Raw genomic sequence first — 15,468 nt, forward strand, 5'->3', positions numbered from 1 at the left:
ATGCGCTCAAAATCTGCTTCTTCACACTTAAAGAAAGGGGAAATTTGTCAGTGGTTTTACTGGCCTGGCTCGCCTAAGATCAAACTGGGCTGCGTGTGGCTGCTGGGCTAAGATGAGTTTGACACCCCTGCTCTAAATGTTGAAAAGGCTTCACCCTCAGCCAGGCCTCTGCTCCCGAGTCATTTTCACTCCCCCTGCACGTACCTGAGAAAGGTCAGACCTAAGCTTTACTGACACAGCCCCACAGTTTGCCCCTCTGCGATGCTAACCGCTGGATATTCATGCAGCCAGCACAATGCTGGCTCACTGACTTATATGTCCACCCATCCTGTCTCCGTTGCCTGTAAGTAAGCATCAGCAGCTTCAAGTGAATCTCCATTCTTGTAAGGGGTTTACCCGCTATTGTGCCTTTCACCGGTGAAATATCACCCCGCCAGCTCTTATCTGCTTAGAAATACGATGCAACAGAATATAGTAAACAAACTCACGCGCTGCCATTAGCTTTATGTTTGCGTTTTTTTATTGTGCAGTGAAAACCAGTGGCTCATTTCTAAGCAGTAGTCCCCAAAAGCAAAGCATCAAAATGGGAGACAGTGTAGTTACTTTGAGTGAGAACAGTCGCGTAATGGGGCAGTAAAAGGTGTGCTTCATAAATAACGGGTAAGTTGTGAAACATTTTCAAATAAAAACAATATATTTTGGGATAATGAAGTTTCATGCTATGAACTTTCGTCCACATTTCCGCTGTACGGGCATTTGCAAAGACTGACATCTGCAGCAGCCAATAGAAAGCCTCGAACTGGACTCTCGACCAATAGCAGCGCAGGGGGGGCTGGTGTTATGGAGTCGTAAACGGTTAGTAACAGGACAAGCAGGTAAGTAAGATTTTGTCTTGTTATTTTCTTAAAATAAATGAACGCTCCGCTTGGCAGGAAAAAAACACACATTACGTTAAGCCCCCGGTTGTTTGGCTTGAGCTGGCGGAGTTTTTAAGCGCACTTTTCTGCTAAACGTGCAGCAGTCATTGAGAAGTCAGAGTGGGATCGGGAAGCAAACAAGCTAGCGAGCGTTAGCATCGCTTGCTAGCTCAGCTGGCTGCTATCTGGCAGCCTGGGAGTTCCAAACATTAGCCTGTTAGCTCCGCAACTGGAGAAACTACTGTTTGATTATGGCATAAATCTCCAGTGGCGCATTCCTTCATACAGCGTTCAGTGAAGGAGCCGCTTTTTGTAAACTTACGTTTTAATTTCTACACCGTGGTGCTGACATTAGGCGACATTTAAAACTTTTTCATTATAAAAATTTGCAACGATAACGTTAGTGGATGTTAGCTTTAGCTAGCGTTAGCGTGGCAGCAGGACATTCAGATAAATAAATAAATAATAAATAATAAATAAACAGCTGGGGAGAAGATACTTAAGACTGAGTCCTAGAAAAAAATAGGGGGGCGGGCGAAGAGGGTATAATTCAGAAAAAACGCTCAAATTCCGAGATTAAAGTCGCGCATTAACGAGAAAAATAGGAGAAATAGTGATTATTTGTAGCCAATGAGTGACTTTGCTTCACTTTTGAACATTAAGCTTGAAAGAAAATCAGAAATGTGAACTCCCTGTAATAAAAGACCAACAACATCTCTTTCCAAGTATGTTGTTAAGGCAGACAACAAGCGACAAACTCATTTTCACTACGCTGCAGCGCAGGTCTACGTGCAGCAAGCGGTGGGAGGAGTGCACGGACCCTCAACAGTGTACAGCACTGAAAAACGTCATGTATACTGACGTCCCGCTTCGCTCTCATACAGTGCCAATTTTATATTTATTTATTTATTACGTACACTGCGCTTTGTTTTTCATATAACCCTGGCATTGCTTTTATTTTTCTGTTTTGTTTGTTTGTTACATTTTTTTAAATTGTGCCAGATTTGCAATTAACCCTAATTTTGCGGGTTTTTTTCTCTTAAATTTGCTATAAATTTTATTTGTATATATCCCTTTTTTTCCTTCTTTAATTTTCCTTTTTTTTCTCCACGTTTGTCATGTAAATTAGCTGTTCTTTATGTTAAATTGCCCCAAAATTCAAGGGTTGTTCTTTCCATTTTCTACTGGGCAATTTTCCAAAGTTCCAGGTTTTTTTCCTCAAAAATATACCCCCCTTTTTTTTCTTGTAAATTTAAAATTTTTTTAGTTAGTGTAATGTGCTGATATCGATTGACTTATGTAATTGTTTTAGCCAGTTGGAATTTTCTTTTTCTATAGCATCAGGATTGGCATCTAGCATAAGAACTGAAGTAAAAGAAAAAGTAAAATCTGCCAAATCAACCACATGGTCCAACAAGGGCCTTGTGAATTAAGGGAGCAGCTGATAGTAGCTTACATATCTGTAACTTGCAACATGTACAAACAAAAAATTCCACAAGAGTTACAGGCTTGCGCATCACCTAACCCTCTATCTTTTCCTACTACGCCATCATAGTTAAATGTATTGTCTGAAATTTTTAAATATGATTCAAGTAATCTTATTTTTTATTTTATTTGTTTCATTTTAGGTGTCATATTTTCACCAGGAAAATGATCCCATGGATTATTGATTGGAGTTCATCGACAATGGAGTTAAAGGTATAATTGTTATATGCATTTATCTTTAATTTAAAGCCAGGGGGTGCTGCAGCCACCCTTTGGCCTTGGAGAAAAGATCACATCAGGGATATAAGTAGCCTGGATTTTGAGCACCCGTGTGAAGAGCATCTGATTAGGATACTCTGTGGACATGTCCCTGTGGATGTATTTTGGTCAAGTGGGATGGATTACATATCCCTGGAAGTGTGGGAATGCCTTGAAGTCTGAAGGGATCACCTAGGAGGAGCACAAGGAAGTTGAGACATCTTTGCATCAGCTGTAACCTGGAGCAAGAGCAAATGGATGGATGGGTATTTGCCAGTTATAACAGTCACAAATCGGTTTGTTTTGTTTCTGTGATGTTTTTCGTTCACGTCCCATGAAGACCTGCGGGGGTCGTTTTAGGTTAAGACAAAGCAACAACAAAAGGAAAGAAGTAATATTAGGAGGTGAAAGTTACTGTATTAAATTAATAAGAAATGGCAATCAAATTTTCAAGAAAAAAAATGCAGAAATTCTCAGAAATGAAACTAGTGACAAGACTGGTTCACTGAAAAAGTTATGTTTGTAAAAAGTGTAATATTCTTATAAAAACAACAAACATTTTTGAAAATGATAGTCTTTAATATAAAAGAAAAGAAAATCCTGAAATGATCAGAGATTGAAGCCAACAACGTTTTTTTCTCTTAAGAAATGACAAGGTATATTTCTTTATTTTATTAAAGTAATTTGCAAGAGTTAAATGGAAGTATACCCCTGCTTCACTGTACAAGAGTTGGGAGTTCGCCTTGTAATTGGAAGGTTGCCGGTTCGAGCCCCGGCTTGGACAGTCTCGGTCGTTGTGTCCTTGGGCAAGACACTTCACCCGTTGCCTGCTGGTGGTGGTCAGAGGGCCCGGTGGCGCCAGTGTCCGGCAGCCTCGCCTCTGTCAGTGCGCCCCAGTGTGGCTGTGGCTACAATGTAGCTTGCCATCACCAGTGTGTGTGAATGGGTGGATGACAGGTTGTGTAAAACGCTTTGGGGTCCTTAGGGACTAGAAAAGCGCTATACAAATACAGACCATTTACCAGGCTAAATTAAGCATTTTTTATTAGAAACTATTAATTACATAAATTGGATCTCATTAATTGGAATTAATGTTTTTTTGAAAGTTTCTTTAATATATATATTTATCTAAAATAATCTCATTCTCTGGTTTAAAAAAAAGCTAAAGAAATACACATTTCCAATCCTTTTTCTCTATGTAAAAGTACTGATTTTTCATCTAATTTTACCCCTATAACCGTTAGAATTCTGTTTAATTTGTAAAAATGTTATTCTCTCTGCAACGCTCCATTATTTCCTCTTTAATTTTGTTTAATTTTCTGAACAATTGCTTTCTTCCTCCCTCTGATTTCCACACACACAGATAATGAAGTGTTTATAATGCATGTCCTTTCTGGTAGTCTGATCATGCTCAGAGGCCATGCAAGACCTGTTAGAATAAGTGGGGTGCATTCATTTTTAATACTTAACAAGCATCAGGAGATCAGAGGTACTGAAACAATCTTTTTTCCATTTTCATTTATTAGTGGGCTTAAATGGTAGTGAGATAGTAGAGGATATAATGTAACTTTGTAAACATCTCAGCTCGGGTTTGTACCTGTTTCTAGACGAAAACACTTCTCAGTAGAGAACTACGTTGAATTTCTCGTTTAGTGTGGGAAAATGGCTGTCAGTGTGCAATGAGTCGATTATAGGATTATCTTCTAGTGCACAGGATGTTATTAAAAGTTGTTTATTTAAATGTCAAAGAAGATAAACCAGACAAGCAAGAGACACTGGAGTAACAGTATGATCATCTAGTGATGGGCGAGTAGCTGCAGAAATGTAGCCTCCCTTAGCAAAAACTAAACAAATAAAACCCATAAATAGTGTTTGAAAGAGAAATTTGAATCTGATATTACTTTTTAAACAATTTCAACAAAACACAGGGCATATTTTTCAATTTGAGTTGTGCCTAATGTAACTTGAAGTCCATCCAAGAAAATTAGGTTAACATACTCACTGTGCTAGAGCCGTGCTAAAAATACCTTCATATGATAAACAAAAATTCAATTAATTTGAAGCTACATGATGTTCAGGTTTATCAGTCAAAAATAGATAAATTATATCTCAGTGTGTAGCCTCAATACAATTTAGACACAATTAAGCCTGGGTAAAAAAATCAAAATAACAATGTAAACGTTTAGAAACAAGCTGTTCAGTGGCAAATATTAATTGTTTATTTTTCCATTGATGTGGATGTCAGTCAACATCGCTGCAAATAGTAGCCAATAAGCTAGCCTTCAACCCAGCTGCCAGCTGCTACTTCATCTCTTAAAAATAAAAATTAAAAGAAATTATGCAATATGCAAAATTAGGTCAAGAAGAAGCAAGTAAAATTTGTTAGATGAGATAAGATAAACCTTTAGTCCCACAGGTGGGGAAATTTGTTTACTTATTTGATCAGGTGATACAGATACTTGTTTAAATCTTACCTTAAATTGCAAAAGCTTTTGAAAGCAGAAAACAGTGGCCTGGGTTCGAGTCCAAACTGCTGACACATCTTTCTTCACTATCCAATTTTTTGTTTATTTTTTTTTAAAGGCAAAATAATAAAAAATAAAATACAATAAAAATACTATTTTAAAAAGGGGGGCTTGAGTATCACTAATTAAGGTAATGCAGAGGGTTTTTCCTAGTTCAGAAGGGGCCTCTGTTGGGTTTGACTACACCCTTTAGCATGACTGATGCACATTTAGCTAAGGGAAGTAGTCTTTGTTATGTTATGTATGACCATTTAAGAAACAAGCTTGAGTTCATTAAACCTCTGCAAAAATCTTCTTTAAAAAACAGAAGCTCTTTGGTGGGTGTCAGTATTTTGTTATTTGTAGGAAAATTCCTACTAAATGTGGGCCAGTCATGCTTGCATGTGAGGTCGCCCTCCAAAGGCCAATTTTGAGCCCTTAAAAAGAACTCATAGCATTTGAAGTTAAAGCATTGCATGGATACAAAACACTGATAAGTTTATCTTACAATAAGATGATAACTCTGTTAGCCCCCACCTCTACTCCCCTTTACAACTTCCCAGCAACCACATCCCCCCTCATTACTGAGGTCAGGGATTTGCATTTTTCCTTTAATTTGTCACCCATCCACATGATGGTCTTTTCATTAAAAATCAGTCAGATGTGAACATTTTTTTTGGTCTGATCCCCTCAGAATCGGTTTTCCATAATACAAAGTAATAAGAGGTTTGTCTATAATAACAAAGACTTCCTGTGATCCAGGCCCTCCCAAATGCTTCATCTGCATCTGGACATCAGTCAAAATAAAATGAAAACGTCACTTTTTATTAAAAACTTTTAATAAAAAGACTCTTTTTTTAAAATCTATTAGGCAACAATTGAAAAATTTCACAGAAATACAGGTAGGACTCAAAGTATATTATAGCAACTTTTTTAGCCTTAAACATGCTTGTATATATTTTATCCTGCAGTTGTTTTGTTTTGCAGCTAATAAAAAAAGATAGCGGTATAAATGCAACAAAAACATGAGACCGTTCTAAAGAAAATGCTGATTTGTAAGTAAGTGTTTTAAAACATGCCATAGAAAGTAAGTTTTTATAATGTTGTCAGACTAATTGATACTTAACAAGCTGTGTCGCCTTCATTATAAGGATTAAATATGTATTGTGGCTCAGTACAGAACTTTCTGGTCATAAATTGATCAAATTAGATGGTGAAAAATAAAATATCTGCCACTAGAATGCATTATAATAAATCATTATAATGCATAGTAATAATAATCTAATTAGCACTGTAGATATTTATAATAAATATATTAATAAATAATAAAATTATAATAAATGGGGTTAAAATACACAAACTTTATTTCTTGTTGACCTAACATGTTGCTAAGAATGACATATTCATTAACTGAGTTTTGTTTCATTTATGCCTGTTCGGACATAGTTGGCGCTGTTTTTTGCACAATATGAAGGTTTACACGCGGCTCTGTGGGGAAGATCTCCTTCATGCGGCCAGTAACACTTGACACTAAACATAAACATTTAAGACCGATGAGTTAAATTGATTCCCTTGTAGTTTTAGCTTCGTTTGTTCTTGTTTGGAGGTAGTTGGCGCTATGTTTGGGCACAGCGTGAGGCTTTTATTATTTTATTACACGCAGCACTGTGGAGAAGAGCTCCTTCATGTGGCTGCTGGCTGCACCTCGTCATGAAGCTTGTTGTATGTAGTGTAGTGTGGTGTTTGTGGGCGATCCTGTTCCTGTTAAAAAGTGACAAGAGGCGCAGGCTCTGTTTGCACAAATTATTCCAAAAAATAGCTGCTTAGGGGAGCAGATCCCGGCTGTAATCCTCGTTCCTGTTAGTTATTGTTGATTTTCCGCGTAAATATTTAGCGCACAGGTGGTCTTTGAAGCATAAGGAGTATTTTCTGTGTGTACCGTTGGAGTAGGAGCATAGATATGGCGTGTTTAACCAGAAACAGCAGCGGCCGCGGAACCAGTACAGCAAGAAAATAAAAGTGTGTGTCCGCTGGTATCTTTTTTGGAAGACAATGCCCTCCTGTGGGGATCTTCTTTTGAGCTTTTATGTCGTTTCTTATCTGCCCTTTACTCTAGTGGTGACTATGAGAAACGTCTCCCGCCTACCAGCTCTAGCACATACGCACATACTCACGCGCGCGCGCAGCGCTTCTATGTTTGTCAGAGTCAAATCCGAGGGAGAGGAGCTAGCCGCCATTTTCTAAGCGTCTCTCCCTAAAACGAGAGAAAACGGCTCGCGGCAAACTGCCGTCTGGATTACCTCTTCCTCACCGGGAATCGGACTTTTCGGTAAAGGATTGCCGTGAAATCGCCTACGTTTGAAGTAATTTGGAGTAGAAAGGACGGTTTCGCGGCCTTGCCCTTATATTCGGCGAGGCTAGCTGGCGAGCAAGGTGTAGCTCGTTGATTCGCCCATTGCTGTATCCGGAACGAACCCGAGCGGCTCTGCGCTGTGGACCCGGGCCCCTTTTCCTCCGCTCTCTGGTTGCATTTATTATTTTATGGATATTAATTGATGGCTGAGTGATCGAGTCAACGCGCCACATTTTGTGCGTGTGTGTGCGTGTTAGCACCCTTGGATTTTTTCCACCAGAAACTGCAGGGGATTGTTGCCGAAATTCCCTCGGATAGTGCAACCTCGTCACGTGGTAGGTTCCTCCTTTTTCTTTGTTAGCGAGCTAGCTAGACTTGGCTGGGTCTACCCCCAACTTCTCCGCTTTTGACACATTTGAGCCCCATTTGTTTGGCGAATTGAATGAGGACCGCTGTAGATTTAAATGTAAAAACAACAGGGCTGCCTCGCATTTGTTCTTGTAGGTCTAATTACAATGCAAACCATGTCTGCACCCTGCATTTCGCTCCCAGCGCGTTTTAAAATAAGTTCTGGGGATGGCCAGATGCTAACAAGAGGCCAGGATTCATTCTCACGCGAATTCCCCGTTTCGTTATTTATGCTCTCATAATACATGTCGTTTATGCGCCTCAAACTATCAGCCCGGGCGGTGCGCACAGGTTACGCAGGCTGGAAATGTTTACGTGCCTAACTGGGTTAGCTCAAAGTTTACGGCCGAGATATTGAAGAGAGAGCTTCAAAATAAAAGATCTAATGTGTCGCGGATGGGCAGCTTTTCACTGCAGCTGGAGGCTAAGCTTGCGGGCAGGTTGTTTCTTGCATCAGCAGCGTTAATTTGCACACAGTGTGTCTGAAGTGACAGGCTCCACGGAGGAGATATTTATCTGCCGAGTTTCCCTGCTGCGTGATCTTCTGCTCGCGTGTATGTTTTCTTAAGATATTCAGCCACGTCTCGATGCTACAATCGCTCTGCTCTTCGGTGGCTTCAAGGCTATGAATAGACTATTATAGCCGTGTGCTCTCAAAACGCTTTTGTAAACATCAGGAAGACATTTTGGTGATTGCGTTATGCTTGGCTAAACGTTGGATGTGGACATTATTTTTGTCGCATCTCTACAGACGCTCACTAATGGTGCAGTCGGTCCGTAGGATTGGTTATTTAAATTACCCCCTGTTCTATGCTCAGCGTGTTGCATGAACTCGCTCAGTGTGTTTAAAGCGGAATGGGCGTTTTTTTTAAGGTGGATGAATTGCATTGCATAATCTGCTTCGGAAATACCAACATGGCGTAGTGCGCGCTGACTAGAAACTGCGGTGAAAATACTGAGAGCCGCCTCCATTCATCTCGCCCTGCAGACGCTACAGCGTACATGCAGCTCGCTTTTTATCTGCTGAATTGTGAGAAGGGAGGCTTTTTATCTAAAAGTTTAACATAGATACAAGAGATACTTGGCACGTTTGACGTCCTTAAGGTTTTCTTTAAATTTGAATAATTTACTGACAGATGTAATTGGGTAATAATTTAGGGAAAGGTGTAATAGCTGAAAATTAAACAAGAATCCAGTCAGGATGACATCATGTGCTTTGGGCTAATGCTGGGGCCTAAATCCACCTACTTACTGTAAGAAACCCTGCTGCATACTGACTTACCAGGGCACATGTAGGGCAGTGGGGTTTGGGGCAATTTGCATTGGCTTTTCCTGTTCCTCTCTCATAAAAAGATGTCTCCCAAAGCGTATTCTTTAAAGAGCAGCTTTGTTAAGTTAAAGACAATGAAGGCTTGTTCACACAGGCATGGGTGGAGTGGGAATAATAATTTATTAGCCTGGGATTTAGCTCAGTTGTCTGTTTATTCCATCTTTGTCTTTAGCATCACCAGCCCCAAGGTCAGTGTGTGCATTTTAATTTCTTTGTACTTACCGGATGTTGTGGGTCCCTCTGTTGACAAATTATTGTTGATTTCAGTGACAGCCAAAGAATGGTTCTGGAGTGAACGATTGTATTTTAAGAGACTGAAAACACTTTTGCCCGGGATTTTCTTACCCTTCAACTTTGCTCATGTTTTCTTCTTTAGCAGTTCACAGGTCAGCAGCATGTCAAAGAGTCAATGTCATAGAGTTTCCATTAGTATTAGTACATTTATATTGAACATATTTTAATAAACATTTAAGGTAAGAAACTTTATTTTGGGGTGGTGGTTAGTAATTTTCCACTCATTGTACAGTCTTACAGAACCTGTACAGCAAGTATTTCTGTTTAATGTTTTGTTGTATACAGGCACAGTCTGCATTCATGTTTTTCCCATCATGATATACAATTATTATGGAGAATATATTTTTTTAAGTATATGGATGAAACATGGATTTTTCCTGGCTAACAGAGGGGCTGGGTGAGGGGGTGGGGATACTACCAACATCAGCAAGATTAGTCAGTGTACAGTAAACACAAGGAGTTCCTGCTTTTTCCTGTTGCCTTGTTTGACAAAAAAAATACAAATTCTCCCAGTATTTCTAACCATCTTGTGAAGAAAACCATTGTACATATTAGGGGTGGTTGATATAACCTCAGCATTAAATCTTGATAATCTTGAAAATATTGAATTCTTTATTCATGTTTGATTCTTGAAGCTTGTGGGTACACGTAAATGAAGGGCATGGCCCATCCTCCTTTTCTAATGAGCTAATATCATTGATGAGAAATTGCTAATTTGAAGTGTGAATCTATTGTGCCAACAGCAGCAATAGTGTAGTAGTGACATGGCATTATATCCAGTGACACAGCAAAAGACAAATGTGGCCTTGTTTGCTTTTCCCCCAGGAAATTTTAAGTATAAAATTGTTGTTTAACAATAGCTAAACCAACTTAACCTTGTAACAGTTCAGTAGCTGCACAATATTATCATATAATGAAACTGAAAAATATTTAATAACTTGTAACTTTGGTTGAGCTTTTTTAATCAGTTGCTGAAAGTCCTCCTTCACTACTATGTAACCGGATCAGTAATTTCCATCCACCCTTGTTTACATGTGGGAGCTATTAGTATCCCCTCCTCCATAGCCTTCTTTGTTTTTGTTTTTAAAGTTTATTTATTTTAATTATAATTTTTTCCTGAAGTGGTGACACACGTTTGTTTCCACCTTTTAGAGTAGAACAATTTTCTTGTACGTTTTTTTTTTGTAAGGTACCGCACTTTAGTGGAGATTGTTGAAATATTTCCCTTTTAGGCACCAAATCTTCATCGCTCTCAGACATGCCTGGGCTTGTTGCACATAAAAGCATATTGTTTTACAGTAATGATATTGTGATGACATTATTATGTCACCATACAAATTTATGCTGGTATGATGATCCCTGGATATATGATGTATTATGGCTGATGTATGACACAGTTGTAGTAATTTTGTAATAAAAAAAAAAAAGAATACAAAAGTCTTAGTATTTAAAATATTACTGTTCGTCTTTTTCTCCCTCTTCTTCTTATTACTGTTGTTTTTATTGTTATATTGTTGTTGCAATAATAATATTATTGTATTCATATCATTATTATAACAATAATAATAGTCATAATAGAAGAAGAAGTGTGGACAACAAAAATTTCACTGTGAAAGCAGTGGTTTGAATAAAGCATATTTTTGTGTATACTTGGTTGCTGAACACAGTCACTAAAATACTGCATTTATTGCATCAAATATGGTTTCTCATATTTCAAGAACAGGTCTTATGGTTCCCTCACCTGAGTAATTTTGAATGAATGAACATAAATGACACTTATGGAGCTGCTGGTTTCAGTTTTAAATGAACATAGGTAGTATCTGTATGTTTGTTTACACCTTGTGATGAGGCACATCCCTGTATAAGGTTACTAATGTTATCTCTTATGCGCTGATGGGAAATCTACCACACAACTCCCTCATGTGAAATAGTGTCAGAATTTGATGATTGGTGGTTTTTGGTCATAAGGTGACTCTTAACTTTATTTCTTCTTTTCTGTTTTTTTTTTTTTTTTTTTTTTTTTTTGTCCCTGCAGGCTGTCCTCAGGTGGGGCAGTAAGCGGGTGGAGTGGAGCAGGCCGCGGTGCCCGTCCCTCTGCACTGCATGGCTGCGATGGCGCCCGCTCTCACCGACGCCCCAGCCGAAGCTCACCACATCCGCTTCAAACTGGCTGCCCCATCCTCGAGTCTCTCACCAGCCAGTGCAGAGAACAACGGTAACGCCAGCAACATCCTCATCCACAGCAGCGGCCCCGCCAAGTGCAAGGCCACCTCCGAAGAGTGTCCCCTCAACTTTTGTGGCGGAGGCGGTAACCAGGAACAGCAGCAGCCACAGGCCCAATCTGACTCTGTGTCCCAGGCCTCTGCCCTGGGCAAACTCCAGCCACTTGTGGCTTCTTATCTTTACCCGGATGTGACACCTGTCCCTTCAACTAAGGAGTCAATTAAGCTGCAAGGAGTCCTCATTAAACAGTCTGTGCTGAAAAGCCACAGAATACTGCCCAACTCTCTGCTCAACGGCAGCGGAGACTTCCTCAGGAAGAGGCAGGCGATTGAACTGTCGGGCGGCCAGCTCAAAAGTCTCATGAGTGGCGGCACCAACGGAAGCGGCCAGCCCATGGCACCCGTCAACGGCCTGGCCAAGAAGCTGGCCACCATGTCCAGCTCTGGCTGTGTGGTCGCGGTGAATGGCGACAAGCCTCCCGCCGCCACCGACTCTCAGCCCCAGAACCTGCCCTTTGACTCTGAGACCTTGACGGCGACCTTAACAGGGCACATCCCTTTGAAAGGTGCTCTCAAACGGAGGCATTCCTCTGGGGTTTCTCAAAACACAGATGGACAAAATGTCGAACCACCAGTGCTTCAGTCAGCTGCACTTTCTCCCTTTACCAGCGGCAACCCTAACCCAGTTGAACAGGCGAATTTGGAGGAAGCAGATCCAGATACCCCTACGAGTCAGCCACAGGGTTCTGATGGAGAGAGGCCAGGCAGCAGTCAGCAGGGCTCACCGCCATGTACGCCTGCACCTCCCATACCCTGCGGTTCCTCCTCAGATAGCCTCGACGCTCATGTAAGAGAACGCACTCTTATCAATAGCAGCCGCCAGGCCGAGCTCGAGAGCCGACTGCGACGCCTGCACAAACGTCTTCAGGTGGTACAGGCAAAGCAGGTTGAGCGGCACATTCAGCAGCAGCTGGGTGGCTTCTTGGACACGGCCTTGAATCGGCTACTAGGCAGCAACCGGAAATCAGAGACTGCAACCCCCACAGCTTCATGGAGGTCCGGGCGCCACTCGTCAAACAACCGGGACGGTCTGAGTCGTTTCCTGAAAAGTGGCTCGATGCCCTTGGAGCTGGAGAGGTTGTATTTGAGTGGCTCAGCCAACCTTCATTCAGCAGAAAGCGCCTTTGACTCTGATGTAACAGAGAGTAGCTCTGGAGGGGACTCTGACCTGGAGGAGGAGGAGCTGTCCCGAGTGGACATTGAGCAGCGGCATGTCAAAATGTAAGTCACCCTCTGAGACATCAGGCTGTCAGGGAGTTTGTACACAAGCACACAGCTGGTTAGAGCCTTCAAAGACTGGAGGTGAACACTGAGGGAATGAAGTCTTATGTTGGAAAAAGGTTTTATACAGACGCTCCACAGAAGGATTCATTTAAAATTTGGCTGCACTGTTTGGTAAAGCCACAGTACTCTGACATTTCATGGTGCTGGGAGTTGTTCAGTCCCTATATTTCCAGGGAAAGTTTCTTGCTGCAGTTTTTCTGTTATGCCATTCCAGGTGCTAGTGACAATTGTAACCACATAGCCTGCCTCAGTAGTTTTTGGGTAAAACTCCAGGAAGGGGTAAGAGGTACGATTCACCCAGAGAGAGAACGTGTGTAGTTGTGTGGGTGCTATCCTGTGGAGAACGCACCGGCTCAAATGGACTTGCTGCCTCCTGAGAGGACCTGAGCTGAAATCAAGCGTTGTATTTATTTGCAGGGCGAAAAAGTGAGCACCCACAGAGCACGTCACTGTTTTGGTTTAAAACTGAAACCTAGTAGGAACGTAGAACTGCAGGAGTGGTGGTTTTTGCAGAAGGTGTGAGTTTTATATTTTAACATGCTGCCTGTTGTGACGTCAGGTTTCCCTCAGCCGGGAGGGTGGCCTGTGTATGTACTTCATGAGAAGTTCACATCAGAGAACGTCTTTCTGTGTCATTAGATTTGGGGAAAGTGTGTGTGTGTGTGTGTGTGTGTGTGTGTGTGTGTGTGTGTGTGTGTGTGTGTGTGTGTGTGTGTGTGTGTGTGTGTGTGTGTGTGTGTGTGTGTTGGGGGGGGGTAGAGCAGGTGGTGTTAGCAGCATTAATGGAGTTACTGGCCTGTTGAAGATTGGGTAGATTATTAACAAAGCAGTTAAGATCACTGATTTTTATTATCCTTTCCAGTGTTGACTTTAGACCTTTGACCTAAATAACTCCATAACGTAACAAGAAACTTGTGTCCTTAGCATACATGACTGAGGGGTTCAGTTTTGGAGCAAATGGTTTTTGAATGTTTTCTGTGGAGATCATTGGGGGTGAGAATATGTTGATTAAGTTATAAATATACTTTATACATTTTCTGTCTTTTTCAAACACAAAAAGAAGCAAATCAATTAAGAAAACGAAATAAATATGATACGCAAGATAAATAAAACATAAGTTAAAAAATTAAAGGGGAAAATAAATGTAAATAAAATAATTGATTCAACTATAGAGAGAATAACTAAAACTGTAGATCAAATACAATAGAATGCCAGAGAAAATAAAACAAGACAAATAAAAATGTTAAAAAAAATAAGGTAGAAAATTGGGGAAAGTAACATTAAGCAAAATTGAAAATTAAATAAGATATGTTAAAACCCAGGATAAGAAGTTCGCTAATGCCTTTTAAAATGCCTGTATAAAGTAGTAGTACTAGTAGTAGTCACTTAGGTAATAAGGGTGAATATGGCAGTTCAGAATTGCATGTTTGTAATAAAAGTGAAGGCTGTCATGTCTGCAGGGGGTTCCCAAAGTTATGTTCTTAAAAATACTACGACAGGGTTTTGTTTTGTTTTTGTTTGTTTTTTTAAAAATTCAGTCTCCTTTGTTTTCAGTAGTGGATACGGTTTGCCAGGAGGTCATCAGGGTCATGGTGATAGAAATGGGAAGTTGTGACATTTTAGATGGCTGTATTATTTGTGAACTCATAGCTGATAGTTGCATCTTGTCAGTGAAAATGCCAGGCAGAGGAAACAGTGTGGAAAGGTTGGTTTAATTAGAGGCCGTCAAGGCGAATTGGTGGACCAACTTAACCCTTTCTTTTAGCTCTAACTCGGCACATTATAATGTAGGCATCTCTTGAATTTCCCCAAGTAATGATGATCAAAAGCACTTTTCACCAAGCACCTGAAGTACTTCAAGGTATTATTTGAGTTTACGTGTTGGGCTCGGTTAGCTCTTTAGACATGATGTAAATGACTCATACTGAGCTCATTACATTCAGTGATTTCTTTCTCTAAAGGGGACCAATCATCATGTAATAATCAGCTGAAATTCCCAACAGTGGCTTCATCTTTTCTTCATCTGCTTCAGTTAATCTTCTGTTATAGCCAACATGATACGTCTTGTTGCTGCTTTACCATGAAAGCTTTCCAGCCACCAGCCATCACAAGGCTTTTATTGTGAAGCAGCAACGGCTTCTTGGAGCCTTAGTCACTCTTAACAAGCACTAACTCTTCAGTGAATTCAAGCACGTCTCTGTGGAAAACTGTACACGTATTTACAGTCGTCGTTCCCCCCCCCAGTATCTGCCAGTTAAAGAGTGTTGAATTTGAACCAGAAGGCACAAGACTGTTGGGTTGGGTTAAAGTATTAGAAGCAGGGATGGAGTTGAGGTACAGGTTGGGCTGTCAG

General features: G+C 40.6%; 1 protein-coding gene across 3 annotated transcripts in view; it reads left to right on the plus strand.

Moving 5' to 3' along the window:
* The first annotated feature begins 842 nt into the window (after positions 1–842).
* Positions 843–15,468, plus strand: part of LOC146381183 (KAT8 regulatory NSL complex subunit 1-like) — a 40,219-nt gene continuing 25,593 nt past the window's right edge. For 2 of the 3 annotated variants that reach the window (XM_084937093.1, XM_084937095.1), the window contains exons 1-2: positions 6,916–7,852; positions 11,585–13,052. In XM_084937093.1, coding sequence (XP_084793219.1) covers positions 11,653–13,052 — 1,400 coding nt within the window. In that variant the 5' untranslated portion in view covers positions 6,916–7,852; positions 11,585–11,652. Of the gene's footprint in view, positions 876–2,545; positions 2,616–6,915; positions 7,853–11,584; positions 13,053–15,468 lie in introns of those variants that run through there. The other variant, XM_084937094.1, reaches the window with a different exon arrangement.

The sequence above is a fragment of the Perissodus microlepis genome, chromosome 8 (assembly GCF_051167445.1).
Source record: "Perissodus microlepis isolate ML-2025 ecotype Zambia chromosome 8, ASM5116744v1, whole genome shotgun sequence".
NCBI classification, from domain to species: domain Eukaryota; kingdom Metazoa; phylum Chordata; class Actinopteri; order Cichliformes; family Cichlidae; genus Perissodus; species Perissodus microlepis.